At 54.7% G+C, this 17,448-nt stretch overlaps 1 protein-coding gene across 1 annotated transcript in view; it reads left to right on the top strand.

The window, feature by feature from the left end:
• The window catches only part of Cacna1h (calcium voltage-gated channel subunit alpha1 H), a 46,065-nt gene that overhangs the window by 20,215 nt on the left and 8,402 nt on the right, over nt 1-17,448 (top strand). Inside the window, exons 3-25 of the mRNA XM_051179733.1 lie at nt 2,734-2,852; nt 2,936-3,069; nt 3,268-3,365; nt 5,041-5,200; nt 6,504-6,819; nt 6,962-7,054; nt 7,887-8,676; nt 8,987-9,426; nt 11,081-11,232; nt 11,825-12,010; nt 12,408-12,525; nt 12,611-12,766; nt 12,943-13,033; nt 13,338-13,546; nt 14,452-14,874; nt 15,333-15,433; nt 15,592-15,715; nt 15,796-15,864; nt 15,958-16,142; nt 16,337-16,463; nt 16,652-16,777; nt 16,879-16,968; nt 17,171-17,363. Coding sequence (XP_051035690.1) covers nt 2,734-2,852; nt 2,936-3,069; nt 3,268-3,365; nt 5,041-5,200; nt 6,504-6,819; nt 6,962-7,054; nt 7,887-8,676; nt 8,987-9,426; nt 11,081-11,232; nt 11,825-12,010; nt 12,408-12,525; nt 12,611-12,766; nt 12,943-13,033; nt 13,338-13,546; nt 14,452-14,874; nt 15,333-15,433; nt 15,592-15,715; nt 15,796-15,864; nt 15,958-16,142; nt 16,337-16,463; nt 16,652-16,777; nt 16,879-16,968; nt 17,171-17,363 — 4,500 coding nt within the window. The remainder of the gene's footprint in view (nt 1-2,733; nt 2,853-2,935; nt 3,070-3,267; nt 3,366-5,040; nt 5,201-6,503; nt 6,820-6,961; nt 7,055-7,886; nt 8,677-8,986; nt 9,427-11,080; nt 11,233-11,824; nt 12,011-12,407; nt 12,526-12,610; nt 12,767-12,942; nt 13,034-13,337; nt 13,547-14,451; nt 14,875-15,332; nt 15,434-15,591; nt 15,716-15,795; nt 15,865-15,957; nt 16,143-16,336; nt 16,464-16,651; nt 16,778-16,878; nt 16,969-17,170; nt 17,364-17,448) is intronic.

Genomic DNA, 17,448 nt, shown 5'->3' on the forward strand with positions numbered 1-17,448 from the left:
TTTTATTTGGGGGTGCATTGAAGACCACCCAGATGTGGACTGAGGACCCACCTGTGGACTATTTCATGAGTCCAATGTGAGTTTCCTACACAGATGGGGAGGGGGAACCTTTCTGTGGGGTAGCCTTGTGTTCCAGGTCCCCAAAGGAGGCTATGTCCATAGCAGACAGCCTGGAGACCCTAGAGCAGGTTTCTTTAATGTTCTGAAGTTCCCTTGGAAGGACCTTCCCTTTGCTGGCTGCTGACTGGGCTTCTGGCCCCATGGTGTGGTACAGAATAGGAAAGTATTTGAGACCCATCGGAGAGGTGGCCAGGCAGACAGTGGGGTACTTGGAGTTTGGAGTGGTGGCTAACAGAGTAGGTAGGTGCTGTTTTATGATCTTCAACCACAGGACCCTATCATCCATGGGGAGGCACGCCTGAGACCCCTTATTCAGCTTCTCTCTTGTCCTACTTCTCAGACCTTTGCTGCTTGCTAAGCCTCAGAGGTGGGTGGTCCTTGTTTTTTGAGTGAGCCCTCCCAAGGAGGAACCAGATTAGTCCACTTGGCTGGATTCAGGCCCTGAACTCTACCAGTACCACCTCCTGTTCACATATCCGTTTGGTTTCCTCTAACCCCCATGGAAATTGATTCTAATTTGTAGAAGTCAGTTCAAAGCCTGCAGGAATTTTAATTAAACCCAGAAAATCTATCTGTTGTAATTAAGCCTCTGGAAGTCACCCGGCTCCACGTGATATGTCCAGTTGGTGCTGCCTGTCCTTAGCTGCCCACAGAACATGACAAGGGGCAGTGTGACATGTGAGGTGTGTCCTTGCTGTTGTAGGAAGCTGAACTAGGCCCTGCTTGGGAGGTCCCAGGTCTGTCCCTGGTACAAACCAGCCCTGATCTCTGGACCTGACCCTCTTTCCCACCAGGCCCCCTGCAAGTTTTCCCTGCTCCACAGAGACCCAGACCTGCCTCTTGTCCAGAAGCAACAGTTGGAGGCCATACTCCAACCTTGGTGTCAGGCTGTGTGTGAAAGTAACAGCTGGTGGCCTGGGGTTACACAGTGGGTAGACTGGAACCTATAGTCCACCCACAGTGTAACCCCAGGCAAGCCGGCTTCAGGGAGTATAGTTCATCTCAGTCTTCCTTGGATAATCTGTGAGTGAATGAATGTGAGCCAAGCCTGGGAGAAACCAAATGATGGGCAAAGAAGTCAAGAAGCAGGGTTCAGTCCTGGACAGGCTTCTAGTCCTGGGTTCTGGAGTTGAGTGGGTGAGCTAGAAAGCCTGTCTCCATTGATACAGCCTCTTCTGTGAGTGGGGCAGGCAGAACTCAAGGAGCCACCAGGGAAGCGGGGCCTAGTCTTGCCAAGGAAGGGATAGTTGCCCCCTCCAATGGTGGCAGGCAGGCTTGGAAAGGCATGGTGCCTGGTAGACTCAGTCCAGACAGGCCTGTGAGTCATTTGTGTTAGTCTGGTCTGACCATATGTCCTACTGGTGACCTTTGCTATAGGAGGGTTCCTGTCCCTCACAGCCCCCTAGCTTGCTCTCTTCCACCCAGAGCAGTACCCCCTCACCTTGGAAATCCGTCTACCACTGGACCCCATGAGGTTGCCCACCTGAACCACAGTGAGGCCACCTGGAATACCCACCCCCTGTCCCCCTGTCCCCTTTGTCCAGGTGGCGGATAGCTTAGAGTGGTATTGTGAATGAGCTTGGTAAAGCTGGGAGTTGCTGGGTGAGGGGTGTACAGAAGCCACTTGGAGCCACAGGCTCTTAGCCAGATGTGGACAAGGACAGAGGGTGAGAACTCTACAGTCTTGTGGCCCGGGAGCACTGTGTTGCCCGCCTGAGGGAGGCAGGCCAGTGCTGCGCTAGCAGGAGGCTGATTTCTGTTTTCCGCAGCCCCATTATGGCAGAGGCGCTTGTTACTGCTGAACCCATTAAGTGTAATTATGACACTGCCGGCAGGAGCGTGTAATTACATTGGTGGCTTGGTGCCATGGAGCACACTGCCTTGTGGGCCGGGGGCCCAACTCTGTGAGTGTGAGAGGAGCATTCGGAGAATGGCCTAACCCCCCATCCCAGGTAGCCCACCAGCAGCCCTGTCCCTCATGATGATGTCTCCCGGCTTATTCTGTCCCTGTACTTCTGACAGGTTGTTGCTTTGGCTGGTACTGGTTCTGTGGAATGTGGCCACCCCAACGCCAGCCTGTGTCCACATTCTGAGCTGACAGTGCTACTGTTTGGGGCATGGACACATGCTGGTAGAGCTCTGTGCTACTGTCTTCATGGGCACTTCATTGATGATCACCAACCCGTGCAGGCTTAGAGGTGCGAGATCTGCTCAAGGTCACCTTCAGGAAATTCACTGTCTCCTACCACATGGTCGCGAGCTCCTGTCCCAGCTGTAGTCGGGCCTTTCTTGTATTGTGTGTTTGACCCTCACTAAAGCTACCAAGCTCCAGTGTGTTTGATGTCCTCACCTGGGCCTTGTATGTGACACTGCTGCTGGCTCACTGCAATGTTTCCAGGTCCATCTCAGGGTATGAGGCAGGGGCGAGTCATAGGAGCCAGCATGGTGCTATGGTGCCACCTGGTGGCCATGTTCTGGTGTTGTTGACACGAGACTGAACCCTGCCTCAGCCTGGGGAAAGGGCCCACTCTTGCTGGTTGCATACATGTGGGAGGGAGGCATCTGGAGGAGGCAGAGTGGGGTTGTCTGCTGCACATGGCCCTTAACGCACAGCCCGCAGGTGGTTTGAGCACATCAGCATGCTGGTCATCATGCTAAACTGCGTGACACTAGGCATGTTCCGGCCCTGTGAGGATGTTGAGTGCCGCTCAGAACGTTGCAGCATCTTGGAGGTAGGTGTCAAGGACTGTGAGGAAGACCAAGAGGGTACCAAGTGTATGTCCCCTCTTCTTCATTGTGATCCCCTTCCCTCCAGGCCTTTGATGACTTCATCTTTGCCTTCTTTGCTGTGGAGATGGTTATCAAAATGGTGGCTTTGGGACTGTTTGGGCAGAAGTGCTACCTGGGTGATACCTGGAACAGGCTGGACTTCTTCATTGTCATGGCGGGGTATGCAGCCTCAACTTGGTATGCTTGGGAATCCTAGGGCTGACCTCAGGGCTGAGACCTGAGAGGGGCTAGGGTTTGACAGGCGATCTTGTTGGGCAGGATGCCATGTCTATAGCCATGTCTATAGAACAGTGGGTGATGGACTAGGAGTCATGGTCCCTGTTCTCTCCCCCTTCTTGAGCACCTTTACTCCCTCAGCATGATGGAGTACTCTCTGGATGGACACAACGTGAGCCTCTCTGCCATCCGCACAGTGCGTGTGCTGCGGCCCCTCCGTGCCATCAATCGGGTCCCTAGTAAGTGTCACTTCTGCCTTGAATAGAGATCAGCCTGTATGTCCTGCTGGGCCTGCTGCTTACCTAGACACCAGCAGACTTGGCCCTTCTAGGATAGTCCTAGCTGGGATAGGATGGAGACTCCCAGTGCTTAGTTAGCGATGGGAGCTACTCTGAACCTTGGCCTCCACATAGCATCTGGGGTGAGACGTGGGGCTGAGAAGGACAGCTACATCACTGTCCAATGGGTGCTGAGGCAGATGGAAGCACATGTGAGAGACTGGGCTCCAGTGGATACTCTGCAGACAGAGTAGGTGAGCTCTGGGGCAGGGAGGGGTGCCCGGCATGCTCCCACTACACATGGAGGGAAAGCATGCAGGAAGCCATGGCTGTGCTTGAATGTGGCCTGTCCAGATGCCAGCCATCTGCCTGCATCTGGGGTTAGCTTTTGTGTTTTCTTAGTAGCTAAACTCAGATGTTCAGTTTGAGAGTGGGAGGTGCAACTCTCTTGGAGCTGTGCAAGGTACATATACACATGCATGAACAGGTGTGGCTCCAGGTCCATCTGGGCATATGCTCCCCCTTTTCAGCTGCCTCAAACACTCAGTCTTCCACCTCCCTGCCTGGCCATGATTTATGGGATCAGATATGGTTATAATGCTGTGTGACATTGAACATGTTACCAAACCTTTCTGAGCACCAGGTTCCCTTTGTATCGATGGAGTACAAGATATATGTCCAAAGGACAGCAGTGATTCCAAGGGCTTTGCCTAGCACCCTGTGTGCTCAGTGTACTCAGCAGATTCCACAGCTCCTCCACCTGGGCAACTTGTGTATGGGAGCAGAGATGAAACCCAGGTCCACTCCCATCCAAGATGCTCATGTTAAATATCCAAGTAACTCTGGAATTCTTTCCTAGACAGGACTGCCTGTTCCTCCAGAACCTTCAGAGCTATCTGACTACCTGCTTTGGCTCTACTCAGATCCCTAGATCACATGATTGTGATTGCACCTAGGATGGTGCAATCACATGACCTAATTGGTTGCTGCTCCATGAGACACTTTCTCTCCAGCTGAAATGTTAGCACCCATCAGCTTGGACCCCCTATGATCTGAGCCCCCCCCCATTCCATGAACCCCTCTCTGGATTCCTTAAAACTATGGTTCCATCTCTGACCCAGTTGTGTGGCCCTGTGCATATTTTGAGCACATTCTTTTGATGACTGAGGGGGCAGACCCAGGATGAGGCCACTGTTGACCCACTTCCTAGATATGTTCAAGTTCATACACCACCCAGGAAAATGGACTTCAACATTGCTCTGAGATATGGCACCTCCCATGCCTTCCCTATAACAGGGCCCTGCAGGTCAGCTCTTGCATTGGAAATAAGAAAGCTCCTTCCCAGCGCAGAGCCTCAGAGCCCAGTGTGCTAGGGTCCCCACAGAAGCTGCACTGGCCATCTCACTGGTTCATCATGGGGATGCTATGTGAGATGGAGCAGGGACAGGTTTGCCCCGGCGGCTGTCTGGGGCTACAACTTGACTCCCCTCTAGGGGTCCATCAGGCCTCTCCTGACCCTGCCCTCCGCATACACATAGCCTTGGTGTGGATTCGTGAGCAGCAGGCGGCTGGGGGAGGAACCCCAGGACCCTCCACCAGGGCTTAGCTGTGTTGAGACCAGCCCTGCCTCCCTCAGGCATGCGGATCCTGGTCACTCTGCTGCTGGACACGCTGCCCATGCTTGGGAATGTTCTTCTGCTCTGCTTCTTCGTCTTCTTCATCTTCGGCATTGTTGGGGTTCAGCTCTGGGCTGGCCTGCTGAGGAACCGCTGCTTCCTGGACAGTACCTTCGTCAGGTGTGCGGGCCCCACCCGTGTTGTAAGGCTGTGCCCACCTAGCCAGCCATGACCCCAAAATGTTGTCTCTTGACTTGGCCCTTCAGGCTTTTCCCTTCTGCAGGCCTGATTTCCGCCCCCCCCACCCCACCCCCCGTTTCTCCAAGACTGTTCTGCCCCACCCTGGTATGAGGCCCCACCCCCAAGGTATTCGGTCCTTGAATACCCATAGAGTGAACCCAGGTCTTAATTTGTGGTGAGATCCTAGGGTGCCCAGCTCTACTCAGGATAGGCCATAGTAGGTACAAGTACAGTCCCAGAGACACGTCATGGTGGAGATGAAGACACAGGCATGGTAGTTCAGGGGCAGGTTATAGGGGAGCCTGGGTGGAGGCCACTTCCTCTCAAACAGTTTTTCTCTGTGAGTGGATGTGAGGGTTTGATACCAGGTATCCTTAGCCCCAGAGGCCTGCCTGAGGGAGGACACTGTGCTCATCTGTGTGCCAGTTCCTGGCACAGTACCCCAGTGGCTGCTGCCCTCTGTCCTTGCATCTGCCTGACTCAAGTACTTCCTGAGCTAGCACCCTTGTACCAACACAGCATTTGCTTCATGGGAATGAGGGTGTGTCCATCCCTGTCATCCTGGGCCCACTCTACAGCATCAGAAGACAGGTGACCCAGGTGACCCAGGTGACCCAGGGCCACTGACCTGCTAGGGCTTCCCTGGAAAGTGACACTGGGAGGCTCCCTGCTCTTCACTAGACCCTGCTTAGGAACTGTCTGCCCCTCTAGCACAAGTCAGATACCTGAGCTCTGAGCTTGTAGGATGGGTACCCACAGGCCAAGGATGTTCTGGTCTCTGGGTCTCAGAGCTTCTGAGATGTTCGTGGAGAGGAATATGGGGGCTGAGAGGGAGGAAGATAGTGGGTCCATGAGGAGACTCTAGAGGACCTAGAGTTATAGAGACATATTGCCTGGCCCATGTTGCCAGGCCTCACTAGGAAAATTCACTGTTGGACAAGATACTGTAAACACCATGGGAAGGAACTGAGGGTGGATCCAGGGGCCTTGAGATGCTTCAAGCATAACCTGTCAGTCACTGCAGCAGAGATAATGCAGTGAGCTGGGTACCACATTATGTACCCAGTACCTCTTCCCTAATCATTTCAAGTCTAGGGTCCAGTTGAGGGTTAGAGAGGAATAGTTATCTTGATGCACATATGGGATTCAGGCTCAGCAGCCCTGAGTAAGACTGGGTGAGTGAATGAGGAAGTGGTGTTCATCCCAGGAAACCCTAGCCAAGCCTTAACCTTCTGCAACCCAGGAACAACAACCTGACCTTCCTGCGTCCATACTACCAAACAGAGGAAGGTGAGGAGAACCCTTTCATCTGCTCCTCACGCCGCGACAATGGCATGCAGAAGTGCTCACACATCCCCAGCCGTCGTGAGCTTCGTGTGCAGTGCACACTTGGCTGGGAAGCCTATGGGCAGCCGCAGGCTGAGGACGGGGGTGCTGGCCGCAATGCCTGTATCAACTGGAACCAGTACTACAACGTGTGCCGCTCAGGGGAATTCAACCCTCACAATGGTGCCATCAACTTTGACAACATCGGCTATGCTTGGATCGCCATCTTTCAGGTATATACTAGGATAGCCTGGGGATACTTGGGGGTGTGGGACAGTGACCCCTGAGAAAGGCACCCATGCCAGGGTGTGGCATGCACTGCCTCCCTTGGGAGCTGGAGAATGTGGGCCCGTGTCCAGCTGCTTGCCTCCTCAGGTCATCACACTGGAGGGCTGGGTGGACATCATGTACTACGTCATGGACGCCCACTCGTTCTACAACTTCATCTACTTCATCCTGCTCATCATCGTGAGTGTGGGCGTGATTGGTTGGTGGGCATCCTGCATTTGATGGGGGAAGAAGCCATATCCTGTCCCTTCGATGGGTGGACGAGCAGGGGCTTTTCTGCCCAGCCTGTAGTGGAAGGAAGTAGACAGGACAGAAGAAGGCCCATACTGCCCCTAGGTCCAAGGTGATGCCCAGAAGCTACAGAATAGTCTGTCCTAGCCCTCCACATTGTGTCTGGCACTCTAGCACAACCTTCCCACAACAAACATGATCTCCTAGCACAGTGTAGTGAACATAATCTTCTGGCAGTTTCAGTCAGCGTCCATGACCGTACAGTTTTCCCCATTAACATTCACACCACACATAGCACCCCCTAAAGCATCCATGTCTCAGATTTAGTCTCCTCTTGTCCCTCAGTGTCCGGTGGTCCTCAGTTTAGATCATTGTTAGGTCATCAGACATTTGCAGATCCCTGGAGCTGCCTACAGGAGGGACCCAGCAGGGAATAGACGCCATTCAGTTGTATTCTCAGACAGCCCATGTGGCAGGACATATGGGAGAGCCAGGGAGAATGGGCCATAGGGGCTGGCTGGGAAGGCCTCACCGAAGGACAATGTGGACATACTGGAGAGTATGTTGAGGACAAACCTGAGGAGCAGGAAGTCCTGCATGCAGGACCCCAAGGGAGGTCCCTGTCCCATTATCACACAGTCACAAAATACCTACTGTATGCTACCTAGTGAATGCCTGGAGCATCCCTGCTTAGAGTATTGTGGCTAGGCCCCGGTCCCCAGATCAGCTCCTATTTGGGCTTGATATGAAGGTGCTGGTAGTCACATACCCCCTGCCATAGGTGGGCTCCTTCTTCATGATCAACCTGTGCTTGGTGGTGATAGCCACGCAGTTCTCAGAGACAAAACAGAGGGAGAACCAGCTGATGCGTGAACAGCGGGCCCGCTATCTGTCCAACGACAGCACTCTGGCCAGCTTCTCAGAGCCCGGCAGCTGTTACGAAGAGCTCCTCAAGTATGTGGGCCACATCTTCCGCAAGGTTAAGCGCCGTAGCCTGCGCCTTTATGCCCGCTGGCAGAGCCGCTGGCGTAAGAAGGTGGACCCCAGCAGCACCCTGCATGGCCAAGGCCCTGGGCGGCGGCCACGGCGGCCAGGCAGGCGCACAGCTTCCGTGCACCACCTGGTCTACCATCACCACCACCACCATCATCACCATTACCACTTCAGCCACACTGGCCCACGCAAGCCCAGCCCAGAGCCAGGTGCTGGTGACACCAGGTTGGTTCGGGCCTGTGTGCCCCCCTCGCCACCATCCCCAGGCCATGGGCCTCCAGACTCTGAGTCTGTGCACAGTATCTATCATGCTGACTGCCATGTGGAGGGGCCACAGGAAAGAGCCCGGGTGGCACACTCCATAGCAACTGCTGCCAGTCTCAAGCTGGCCTCAGGTCTGGGCACCATGAACTACCCCACCATCCTGCCTTCAGGAGCAATCAACAGCAAAGGTGGCACCGGCCCACGACCCAAGGGGCTGCGGGGTGCTGGGACCCCAGGGGCTGCAGCTCACAGTCCTCTGAGCCTGGGCAGCCCTAGCCCCTATGAGAAGATCCAGCATGTGGTTGGGGAACAAGGTGAGGACCCGGGCCCACCATGTAAAGGAAAGTGGGGAGGAAGTATCCAGGCAAGGCAAGTCCTTGGTCCCAAGTGTTCTGGGCCCACATCCCATTGCTCCGGCCTGGCCCCAAGAGGAACCAAGTGTAAGGCCATTTTTGTGTGCTCGCCAGAGCTCTGAAATACTTAGGGTCCACAGATGCCCCTTGCTTTATGAAAAACCTAAAATGGGGGTTATGTAGGAGGGGAAATGAAGATCAGAATATTGGGGTGGCTAGTCTCTGGGTGCTGCTGCAATAGCCTAACCACACCTATGTTTTGGCATCACAGGACTGGGCCGAGCCTCTAGCCACCTTTCTGGCCTGAGTGTGCCTTGCCCCCTGCCCAGCCCCCAGGCGGGCACACTGACCTGTGAACTGAAGAGCTGCCCATATTGTGCCAGCGCCCTGGAGGATCCTGAGTTTGAGTTTAGTGGTTCGGAGAGTGGAGACTCAGATGCCCATGGAGTCTATGAGTTTACACAGGATGTACGACATGGGGATTTCCGGGACCCTGTGCAGCGGCCCAATGAAGTGGGCACACCAGGTCATGGCAGTGAGAGGCGGCGGCCACCTCGGCGGACAGCCTCAGAGCCAGGAGGGCTAGGCCGCCTCTGGGCATCTTTCAGTGGCAAGCTGCGTCGAATCGTGGACAGCAAGTACTTCAACAGGGGCATTATGGCAGCCATCCTCGTCAACACGCTGAGCATGGGCGTTGAGTATCATGAACAGGTGGGCCCCCTCCCCTGGGGCAAAGCAGGGCTGGGCTTGCAAGATGATAAGCACCAGTGTTATAAGCAGAGAGCCCTATGACTTCCTAGAGTTTCCAGCCTTTTCCTAGGGTCTCTGAGGGTTGGCACTAGAGCTAGGGGGCTACGTGAACCTGGGGCTTTCATTCTGTCAGCAATTATGGCTCCTTAGACTGGGGTTCTCCTGAATGATAAGCACACCATTTTGGCTCTAGTTCAGTGGCTCCTGGCTATGGGAGTGATAGGTGGGCTGAGATCACCAGGGACTACCCCCAAGGGTTAGGGGGCCCAGAAGCACAGCAAGGCTCCCCACCCCACCCAGCTGCCTCATCCCAGGGAGCAAAGTCTCGCCAAGACTCCCTGGAGAGGGGCTCCCAAACTTCCTCGGCTTCCCGGCCATGTCTTTGGGGACCTGAGAAACTAGAAGGGATCAGCAGTGTGGGCTGGTCCTTTGAGAAAGATGAAGGAGTATCTGGAACTCCTCACAAGCACGGATACTACAAGCCCTCTTGCTTCCTCCACCCCAGGGACAACCACACTAGGGAAAACAAGGTAAAGCCTAGTGAGACAGGCACTCCTGGGGGCCAGGAAGCTCAGGAAGCTCAACCCACTTGTAGGGAATGGTGTGATTTCCTAGGGCTTTTGCCTCTGGGCTTTTTTTAGTTCCTTTTTCTAAACTTGGAGTAAGCAGAGGAAATCTACCAACTGTGACCACAGGCAGATCTGGGCAGGTGATGCTAGGGTGAGGACAGGTCAATTCTCCACCTCGAAGAACCCATGAATGCATACATATGTGCAAATGCTGCATGTTATCAGTCTCACTTACGCACATATGTGTGCACAAGTGTGCATGGATGCATACTGCACATGCATGACTTCACTGTGTGCATGAAAATCATTTGTATGCATGTACATTGCACATGCTCAAGGATCACCTGTGTACATAGAGGCTACTGTACATGCATCTGCATTGTACACACAAGACTCACCTATGAACACAGAAATCAGTTCACCTATGGTGGGGGCAGGTGCATATGAACAAGTTTCTGCATATCAAGTGTCCAGTGTGATACAACTCTGCTCAAATTGTGCTAGAGTATACATACCCAAACCTATCTAACATTTAGGAGTACATGCATATACACACATGTAGGTCACAATGGTACAGGTATAGGCAAACACACGTGCACATACTCTTGCACAGGCAGAAGTGTCAGCATTCTCATTGTAAGAGACCTGCTGGGCCTTCTGCAAAAGAAGAGGTAGGTGAGACTGTCTTGTGCCCCCATGGCCCATCCTGAGCCCTGGTACAATGTCTCAGACCTATCCTGTGTTTGCAGGGCCTACAGAGAAAGGTGTGTTTTGGGAGACTTGGCAGTACTTTTTTCCATCCGTCGTTAGTGGAAGATCAGGATGGGGACTACCAGACTAAAAGAGCCAAATTGGCTTTCTATGTAGAGGAAACATACTCAGATCCTAGTGTCCTTTCCTAGGTAGTAGGCAGCTCTTTCTAAGAGGCTGAGTAGCTGTTGGTCCCTTGCATTCTTAATGCAGTAGATTTGCTTTGGCTTCTGGGTTCTGTGCCCCCAAAAGGGCAGGAGCCATGGTGGGTCCTGACTACCTCTCCTGACCCACAGCCTGATGAGCTGACCAATGCACTGGAGATAAGCAACATCGTATTCACCAGCATGTTCGCCCTGGAGATGCTACTGAAGTTGCTGGCCTGTGGCCCACTGGGCTACATCCGAAACCCCTACAACATCTTTGACGGCATTGTTGTTGTCATCAGGTAGGACCTGTCCCCACCCAGGGCAGAGGCCCAGGGAGCCTCACTCAGGCACTGCAGAAACAAAGCCTGCCATAGCTGGAAGGCTGAAGACAGAATACATAGTGGGCAGGGTGATGGATATGAGGACCCTGATCACTCACATAGTAGACCTGATGGTCTAGTCCCCACCTTGGAGCCTTGTCCACGCTATACATGGTCAGCCACGTCTGTAGTGAGGCCGGCTTCCGAGCAGTCTTAACACTGGTCCTGGGGTAGGAAGTGGCATTTGCAAGAGCAAAATAAGCACAGAATGATGGAACACTTGAGAGTGGGCCCACATCCCTTCAGAGGAGGGTCTTTTACCTGGAAGGAATGAGTTGAGCATACATATGAGGCTGGCACAAAAGGCCAGGGTAGAAGACCCTGTCACCAACTTCCCTGACAGCTGAGAGCCAGAGCTTCCCTGAGGCTGAGGACACACAGCAGCTGGGACTACTATAGTTCCCAGGATACCATGTGTAGCTGGATCTGCCCCCGCTATAGGGTTGAACAGAGGCTATGGTGGCTCTCGGACCAGCCCTCCTGACCCTCATACTATCATCCCAACCCATAGCGTCTGGGAGATCGTGGGGCAGGCAGATGGTGGCTTGTCTGTGCTTCGCACATTCCGGCTGCTTCGGGTGCTGAAGCTGGTGCGCTTCCTACCTGCCCTGCGGCGGCAGCTGGTGGTGCTCATGAGGACCATGGACAATGTGGCCACCTTCTGCATGTTACTCATGCTCTTCATCTTCATTTTCAGGTGGGTGGGGCCCAAGCTCCTCCCTCAGGCAGCACTGATATTAGAGCACTAGGAATGGTGGGGGTGGGGTGGGGGTGTCTCAGCTCTGTGGGATACACAGACTGAAGAGATAAGTTGGACTCAGGGAATGGTGCCAGGCTTCTAATGAAGTTTGCGTGGCACCTTCTGTGTGTGTGCCAGTCTTGCCGCTTGGGGAGGGAGGAGGAGAGTGAGCATTCCACAGGCTACTGAGACTGGACAGTCCTTGCCACTGTCCAAAGGCACTATGATAGCCTGTAGAAAACTGGTCGTGGCCCAGGGTTGGCCCTTATTGCAAAAGTAGGGTATGCTGAGGCTGGTAGCTAACTGAGGCAGAGGGGGTACTGGGCCCCTCCCGCTCAGTGCCCATCCCCCTCAGCATTCTGGGAATGCACCTATTTGGCTGTAAGTTCAGCCTGAAGACAGACTCTGGAGACACAGTCCCTGACAGGAAGAACTTTGACTCCCTGCTGTGGGCCATCGTCACTGTGTTCCAGGTACAACCCCAGGTGTCCCCAGGGAGATTCAAGGGTCTCCTTGTGGGAATGAGCTGCTTTCAGTCCTGCAAACATGCCCCTCCAGATCCTGACACAGGAAGACTGGAACGTGGTCCTCTACAATGGCATGGCTTCCACCTCCTCCTGGGCTGCCCTGTACTTTGTAGCCCTGATGACCTTCGGGAACTACGTGCTCTTCAACCTGCTGGTAGCCATCCTGGTGGAAGGCTTCCAGGCAGAGGTAAGGAAGGGGTTAATAGGATAGAGTCTGGGAATGGAGGCAGTCTTGCCTCAGCAGACCCTCCCCATGTTCACACTGCAACCTCTGGGCTTGTGCTCCCAAACATGTGACTGGGGCTAGGTACAGAGGATCCTGCTGCGGGAACATCACACTTACCTTGTGTTGCATGGGTTCAGGGTGATGCCACCAGGTCTGACACTGACGAGGATAAGACATCTACTCACTTAGAGGAAGAGTTTGATAAGCTCAGAGATCTTCAGGCTACAGGTATGTGCTTAGATGTTGTAGACCAGTGGTTCTCAACCTGTGGGTCACAACCCTTTGGTGGTCACAGATATCAGGCAGTCAGATATTTACATTAGAGTCCATAAGAGTAGCAAGAGTACAGTTAGGAAATAGCAACAAAAGTAATTTTATGTTGGGGGGGGTCACCACAACATGAGGAACGGTATTAAAGGATTGCGTCATTAGGAAGGTTGAGAACCACTGTAGACTGAGGCAGAGTTCTGGAGGGTAGATTCCTACTGATGGAACCCCCGGAGGCTCAGACAGCCCCTTCATCCACCCCTAGAGATGAAGATGTACTCACTGGCTGTGACCCCCAATGGGCACCTAGAGGGCCGTGGCAGCCTGCCACCTCCCGTCATCACGCACACAGCGGCTACGCCTATGCCTACACCCAAGAGCTCCCCACACCTGGATGTGGCTCATGTTATCCTGGACTCGCAGCACAGCAGCAGTGGCTCTGTGGACCCCCAGCTGGGGGACCAGAAGTCTCTGGTAGGGACCAACCCCAGCCTGTGAGATAAGGGAGGGTCCCCATAACTCCTCAGCCCTGTCCAAGACTGAGGGTCAGGGCAATCTGTTCCTGGAACCATGAGAGAGGAATGAATGTGTGTTATGACCCCTCTTGGCCACAGCTGTGCAAAAAGTAGAGGAGAAGATAAAAGCTGGCCAAGCACAGGACACGCCAGAGAAGCAAGGGGGTGGCAAAAGCATTTAAAATCAGCCTGGGAAACTGACAAGCAGGCCAGGCTGAGGGTCCATGGTTTGTGGAGGACCTGGCAGCTCACACCCAGAGTGCCTGGTGATGGTTTCCCATGGCTTCTGAGACCCTGAGAAGGTCAGGTGAGGGTGTACAGAGGCAGCAGTTACACTATGTGGAGGAGCGCAGGGGCAGATCTGAGGGAAGAGGGTAAAGACAGACGAGAAAGTTATGTCTGATGGAGAAATCAGGAGTCCTGGGGCTGAGCCACACTTAGCACAGCTTGTCACAGTCACGTGCCAAGGGGCCCTGAGAGACAGACAGGGACAGGCTAGAGGAGAGTAAGACTCAGCTCCTGTGAGACCCCGGAGGTAGGGATGAGTCTGGAGACTTCTTGAGTGGTGTGGAAAGCTAGAGACCTGGGCCACTGCAAATTTGCCAGCCCTGGCTGATGATCCTGCGCTTTGCTCTAACCATCTCCAACCAAGTCAGGTATTACCTGAAAAGGGAACATTGGTGGTGTCCTGGCAGAGAACACTTGCCTAGCCATGAATGGCCAGAGGCATACAGCAAGTGTTTCATAGATGCCCATGATGGCAGTTGACAGTAACATCTTGGGAAAGCCCCTCCCATCCCACAAACTAGGGTGTGTGGTGATCCTCGGGCCTATACGAGTCTGCTCATTCCCTGTCACCCTCAGGCCAGTCTCCGCAGCTCCCCGTGTGCTCCATGGGGCCCCAACAGCGCTGGGAGCAGCCGGCGCTCCAGCTGGAACAGCCTGGGCCGTGCACCCAGCCTCAAACGCCGCAGTCAGTGTGGGGAGCGTGAGTCACTGCTCTCTGGTGAGGGAAAGGGCAGCACAGATGATGAGGCTGAGGATAGCAGGCCAGGCACAGGAAGCCACCCAGGAGCATCGCCTGGGCCCCGTGCCACTCCACTGCGGAGGGCCGAGTCATTGGACCACCACAGCACTCTGGACCTGTGTCCCCCACGGCCTGCTGCCCTCCTACCCACCAAGTTCCATGACTGCAATGGGCAGATGGTGGCCCTGCCCAGCGAGTTCTTCCTGCGCATCGACAGCCACAAGGAAGATGCAGCCGAGTTTGATGATGATATAGAGGATGTGAGTGGGTGGAGTAAGGTGGGGCGTGGCCTATGCTCAGAGCCACTTCCATCCCCCTCTGGTCCTGACTAAAGGCAGAGTGCTAGCTAGACCCATAGTTATCCCAACTCCTGTCTCAGCAGAAGGAAAGGGAGCAGGTGAGTCAGGGCAGGTGTCTAGTTTGCCTGCCCCAGGTTAGGAACTGCCTGCTACTGGCCGTCAGGGCCCTCACGGTCAGGAACCTGCCTCTGTGGTTGAAGAAGAGAGGTGGCCACTGCAAAAAGCAGCTTATTGGCTGAGCCTGTCTTCAGGGGCCTTTTGACTCTTCCATTCCTGTGGCTCCCAGCATGGCTACTCTCCAATTGCCTGGGTGGGGAGTAGTAAGAAAGGCAGTCCTGAGGTGGGAGGGTCAGGATGGTCCTGTGCTAGGAATCAGCAAGAAAAGGCTACTATGACTCAGAACCTGTCTCTATCCCCAGAGCTGCTGCTTCCGCCTGCACAAAGTACTGGAACCCTATGCACCCCAGTGGTGCCGCAGCCGGGAGTCCTGGGCCCTGTACCTCTTCCCACCGCAGAACAGGTGAGCTGGGTTAAACCCAACAGCCACAGAGGCTTCATCTTGCTGGGAAGGTAGAGCGAGCCCAGACTGACCCACCCGTGGCCAAGCATTTCATCTCAAGCAACACAAACAGACACTGAGTCTGTTTGGGGGTCTTCTCACCTCTGCTGCCTCCTCAGGCTACGAGTCTCCTGCCAGAAAGTCATCGCACACAAGATGTTTGACCATGTGGTCCTCGTCTTCATCTTCCTCAACTGCATCACCATTGCCCTGGAGAGGCCAGACATTGACCCAGGCAGCACCGTGAGTCCCCGAACGTAGCTGGCCCTCTGGGTGGGACAGGGTCAGGTGGACTTGGACCTCCCACTGGTCTCTCCCTGCAGGAGAGGGCCTTCCTCAGCGTCTCCAACTACATCTTCACAGCCATCTTCGTGGTAGAGATGATGGTGAAGGTACAGATGCTCTCTTTCCCCTCGGGTCTCTGTCCCACACTACCCTGTCCTGGGACCCTATGCCAAGCCTATATGTGACTGTCCCTCCCGCAGGTGGTAGCCCTGGGCCTGCTGTGGGGTGAGCATGCCTACCTGCAGAGCAGCTGGAATGTGCTGGATGGGCTTCTTGTCCTGGTGTCCCTGGTTGACATCATCGTGGCCATGGCCTCAGCTGGCGGTGCCAAGATCCTGGGCGTCCTGCGTGTGTTGCGCCTGCTTCGGACCCTGCGGCCTCTGAGGTGGGGGTGTAGGGGTGGGGGCCACCTATATATATCCAGAAAGGACCCCAAAAGCCCAGCCCCACCTCTGCCCAACTGTATGGCTCTCAGCCACACATTCACATTACCTTAGGGCCTTTGCATGTACCATTGCTTCTACCACTGGTTGCCCTCTTAGATGCACCCAACGGCATGTCCCCTCTGCCTGGGTGCAGGGTCATCAGCCGAGCTCCGGGCCTCAAGCTGGTTGTAGAGACTCTGATATCATCGCTCAGGCCCATTGGGAACATCGTCCTCATCTGCTGCGCCTTCTTCATTATCTTTGGCATCCTCGGGGTGCAGGTGTGTGGCACTGGCTTGTCCAGAGTCTGCTCCACCCTGGGCCTCTGCTCCCCACTGGTGGGATGGGTCCTGTCCTCCATGGTGGGTGGTCAGCATGTGTAGTTTGGAATCCAAGAGGCCTGAGGTAGGCAGATCTGTGGGCCTGTGATTGGGCCAGGCCCCCTGGAGTGACAGCTCCTTTCGGTCAGCTTTTCAAGGGCAAATTCTACTACTGCGAGGGCACAGATACCAGGAATATCACCACCAAGGCTGAGTGCCATGCCGCCCACTACCGCTGGGTGAGGCGCAAGTACAACTTTGACAACCTGGGCCAGGTAGGTATGGGTGGCATGCAGTATGGCTATGGAGGTAACTAGGGGTGTGGGGGACACGGCTACAGTCCTACCTTGCCAGTGACCCTTACCCTGCTGCACAGGCACTGATGTCCCTGTTTGTGCTGTCATCCAAGGATGGCTGGGTGAACATCATGTATGATGGGCTTGATGCCGTGGGCATTGACCAGCAGGTGAGCAAGTCTGAGGCAGCTCTCATGGGTGACCTTGAGCAAATCCTGCATGTCTTCGGAATTGGGGCAGGTCATCTCAGAAACCTTCCCCAAAACTTCAGTCTGCCATGGTGCAGTCGCTTCCCACCTACAGGCCAGTCCTAGGGAGGGCTTCTGGGCAGGAAGGTGGATGGTCAGGGGCCCACCTTCTTGTGTGCTGCAGCCCGTGCAGAACCATAACCCCTGGATGTTGCTGTACTTCATCTCCTTCCTGCTCATCGTCAGCTTCTTCGTGCTTAACATGTTTGTGGGTGTGGTGGTGGAGAACTTCCACAAATGTCGGCAGCACCAGGAGGCTGAGGAGGCACGGCGGCGTGAGGAGAAACGGCTGCGGCGCCTGGAAAGGAGGCGCAGGAGTAAGGCGGCCCCCAAGGTGGAGGGTCGGTACCTGAACGCATGCTGTGTGGCACCCAGCTCTGGGCCTGCAGCCCCCAGCCCAGA

This window comes from Phodopus roborovskii, unplaced genomic scaffold (assembly GCF_943737965.1).
Source record: "Phodopus roborovskii unplaced genomic scaffold, PHOROB, whole genome shotgun sequence".
Classification (NCBI taxonomy): Eukaryota; Metazoa; Chordata; class Mammalia; order Rodentia; family Cricetidae; genus Phodopus; species Phodopus roborovskii.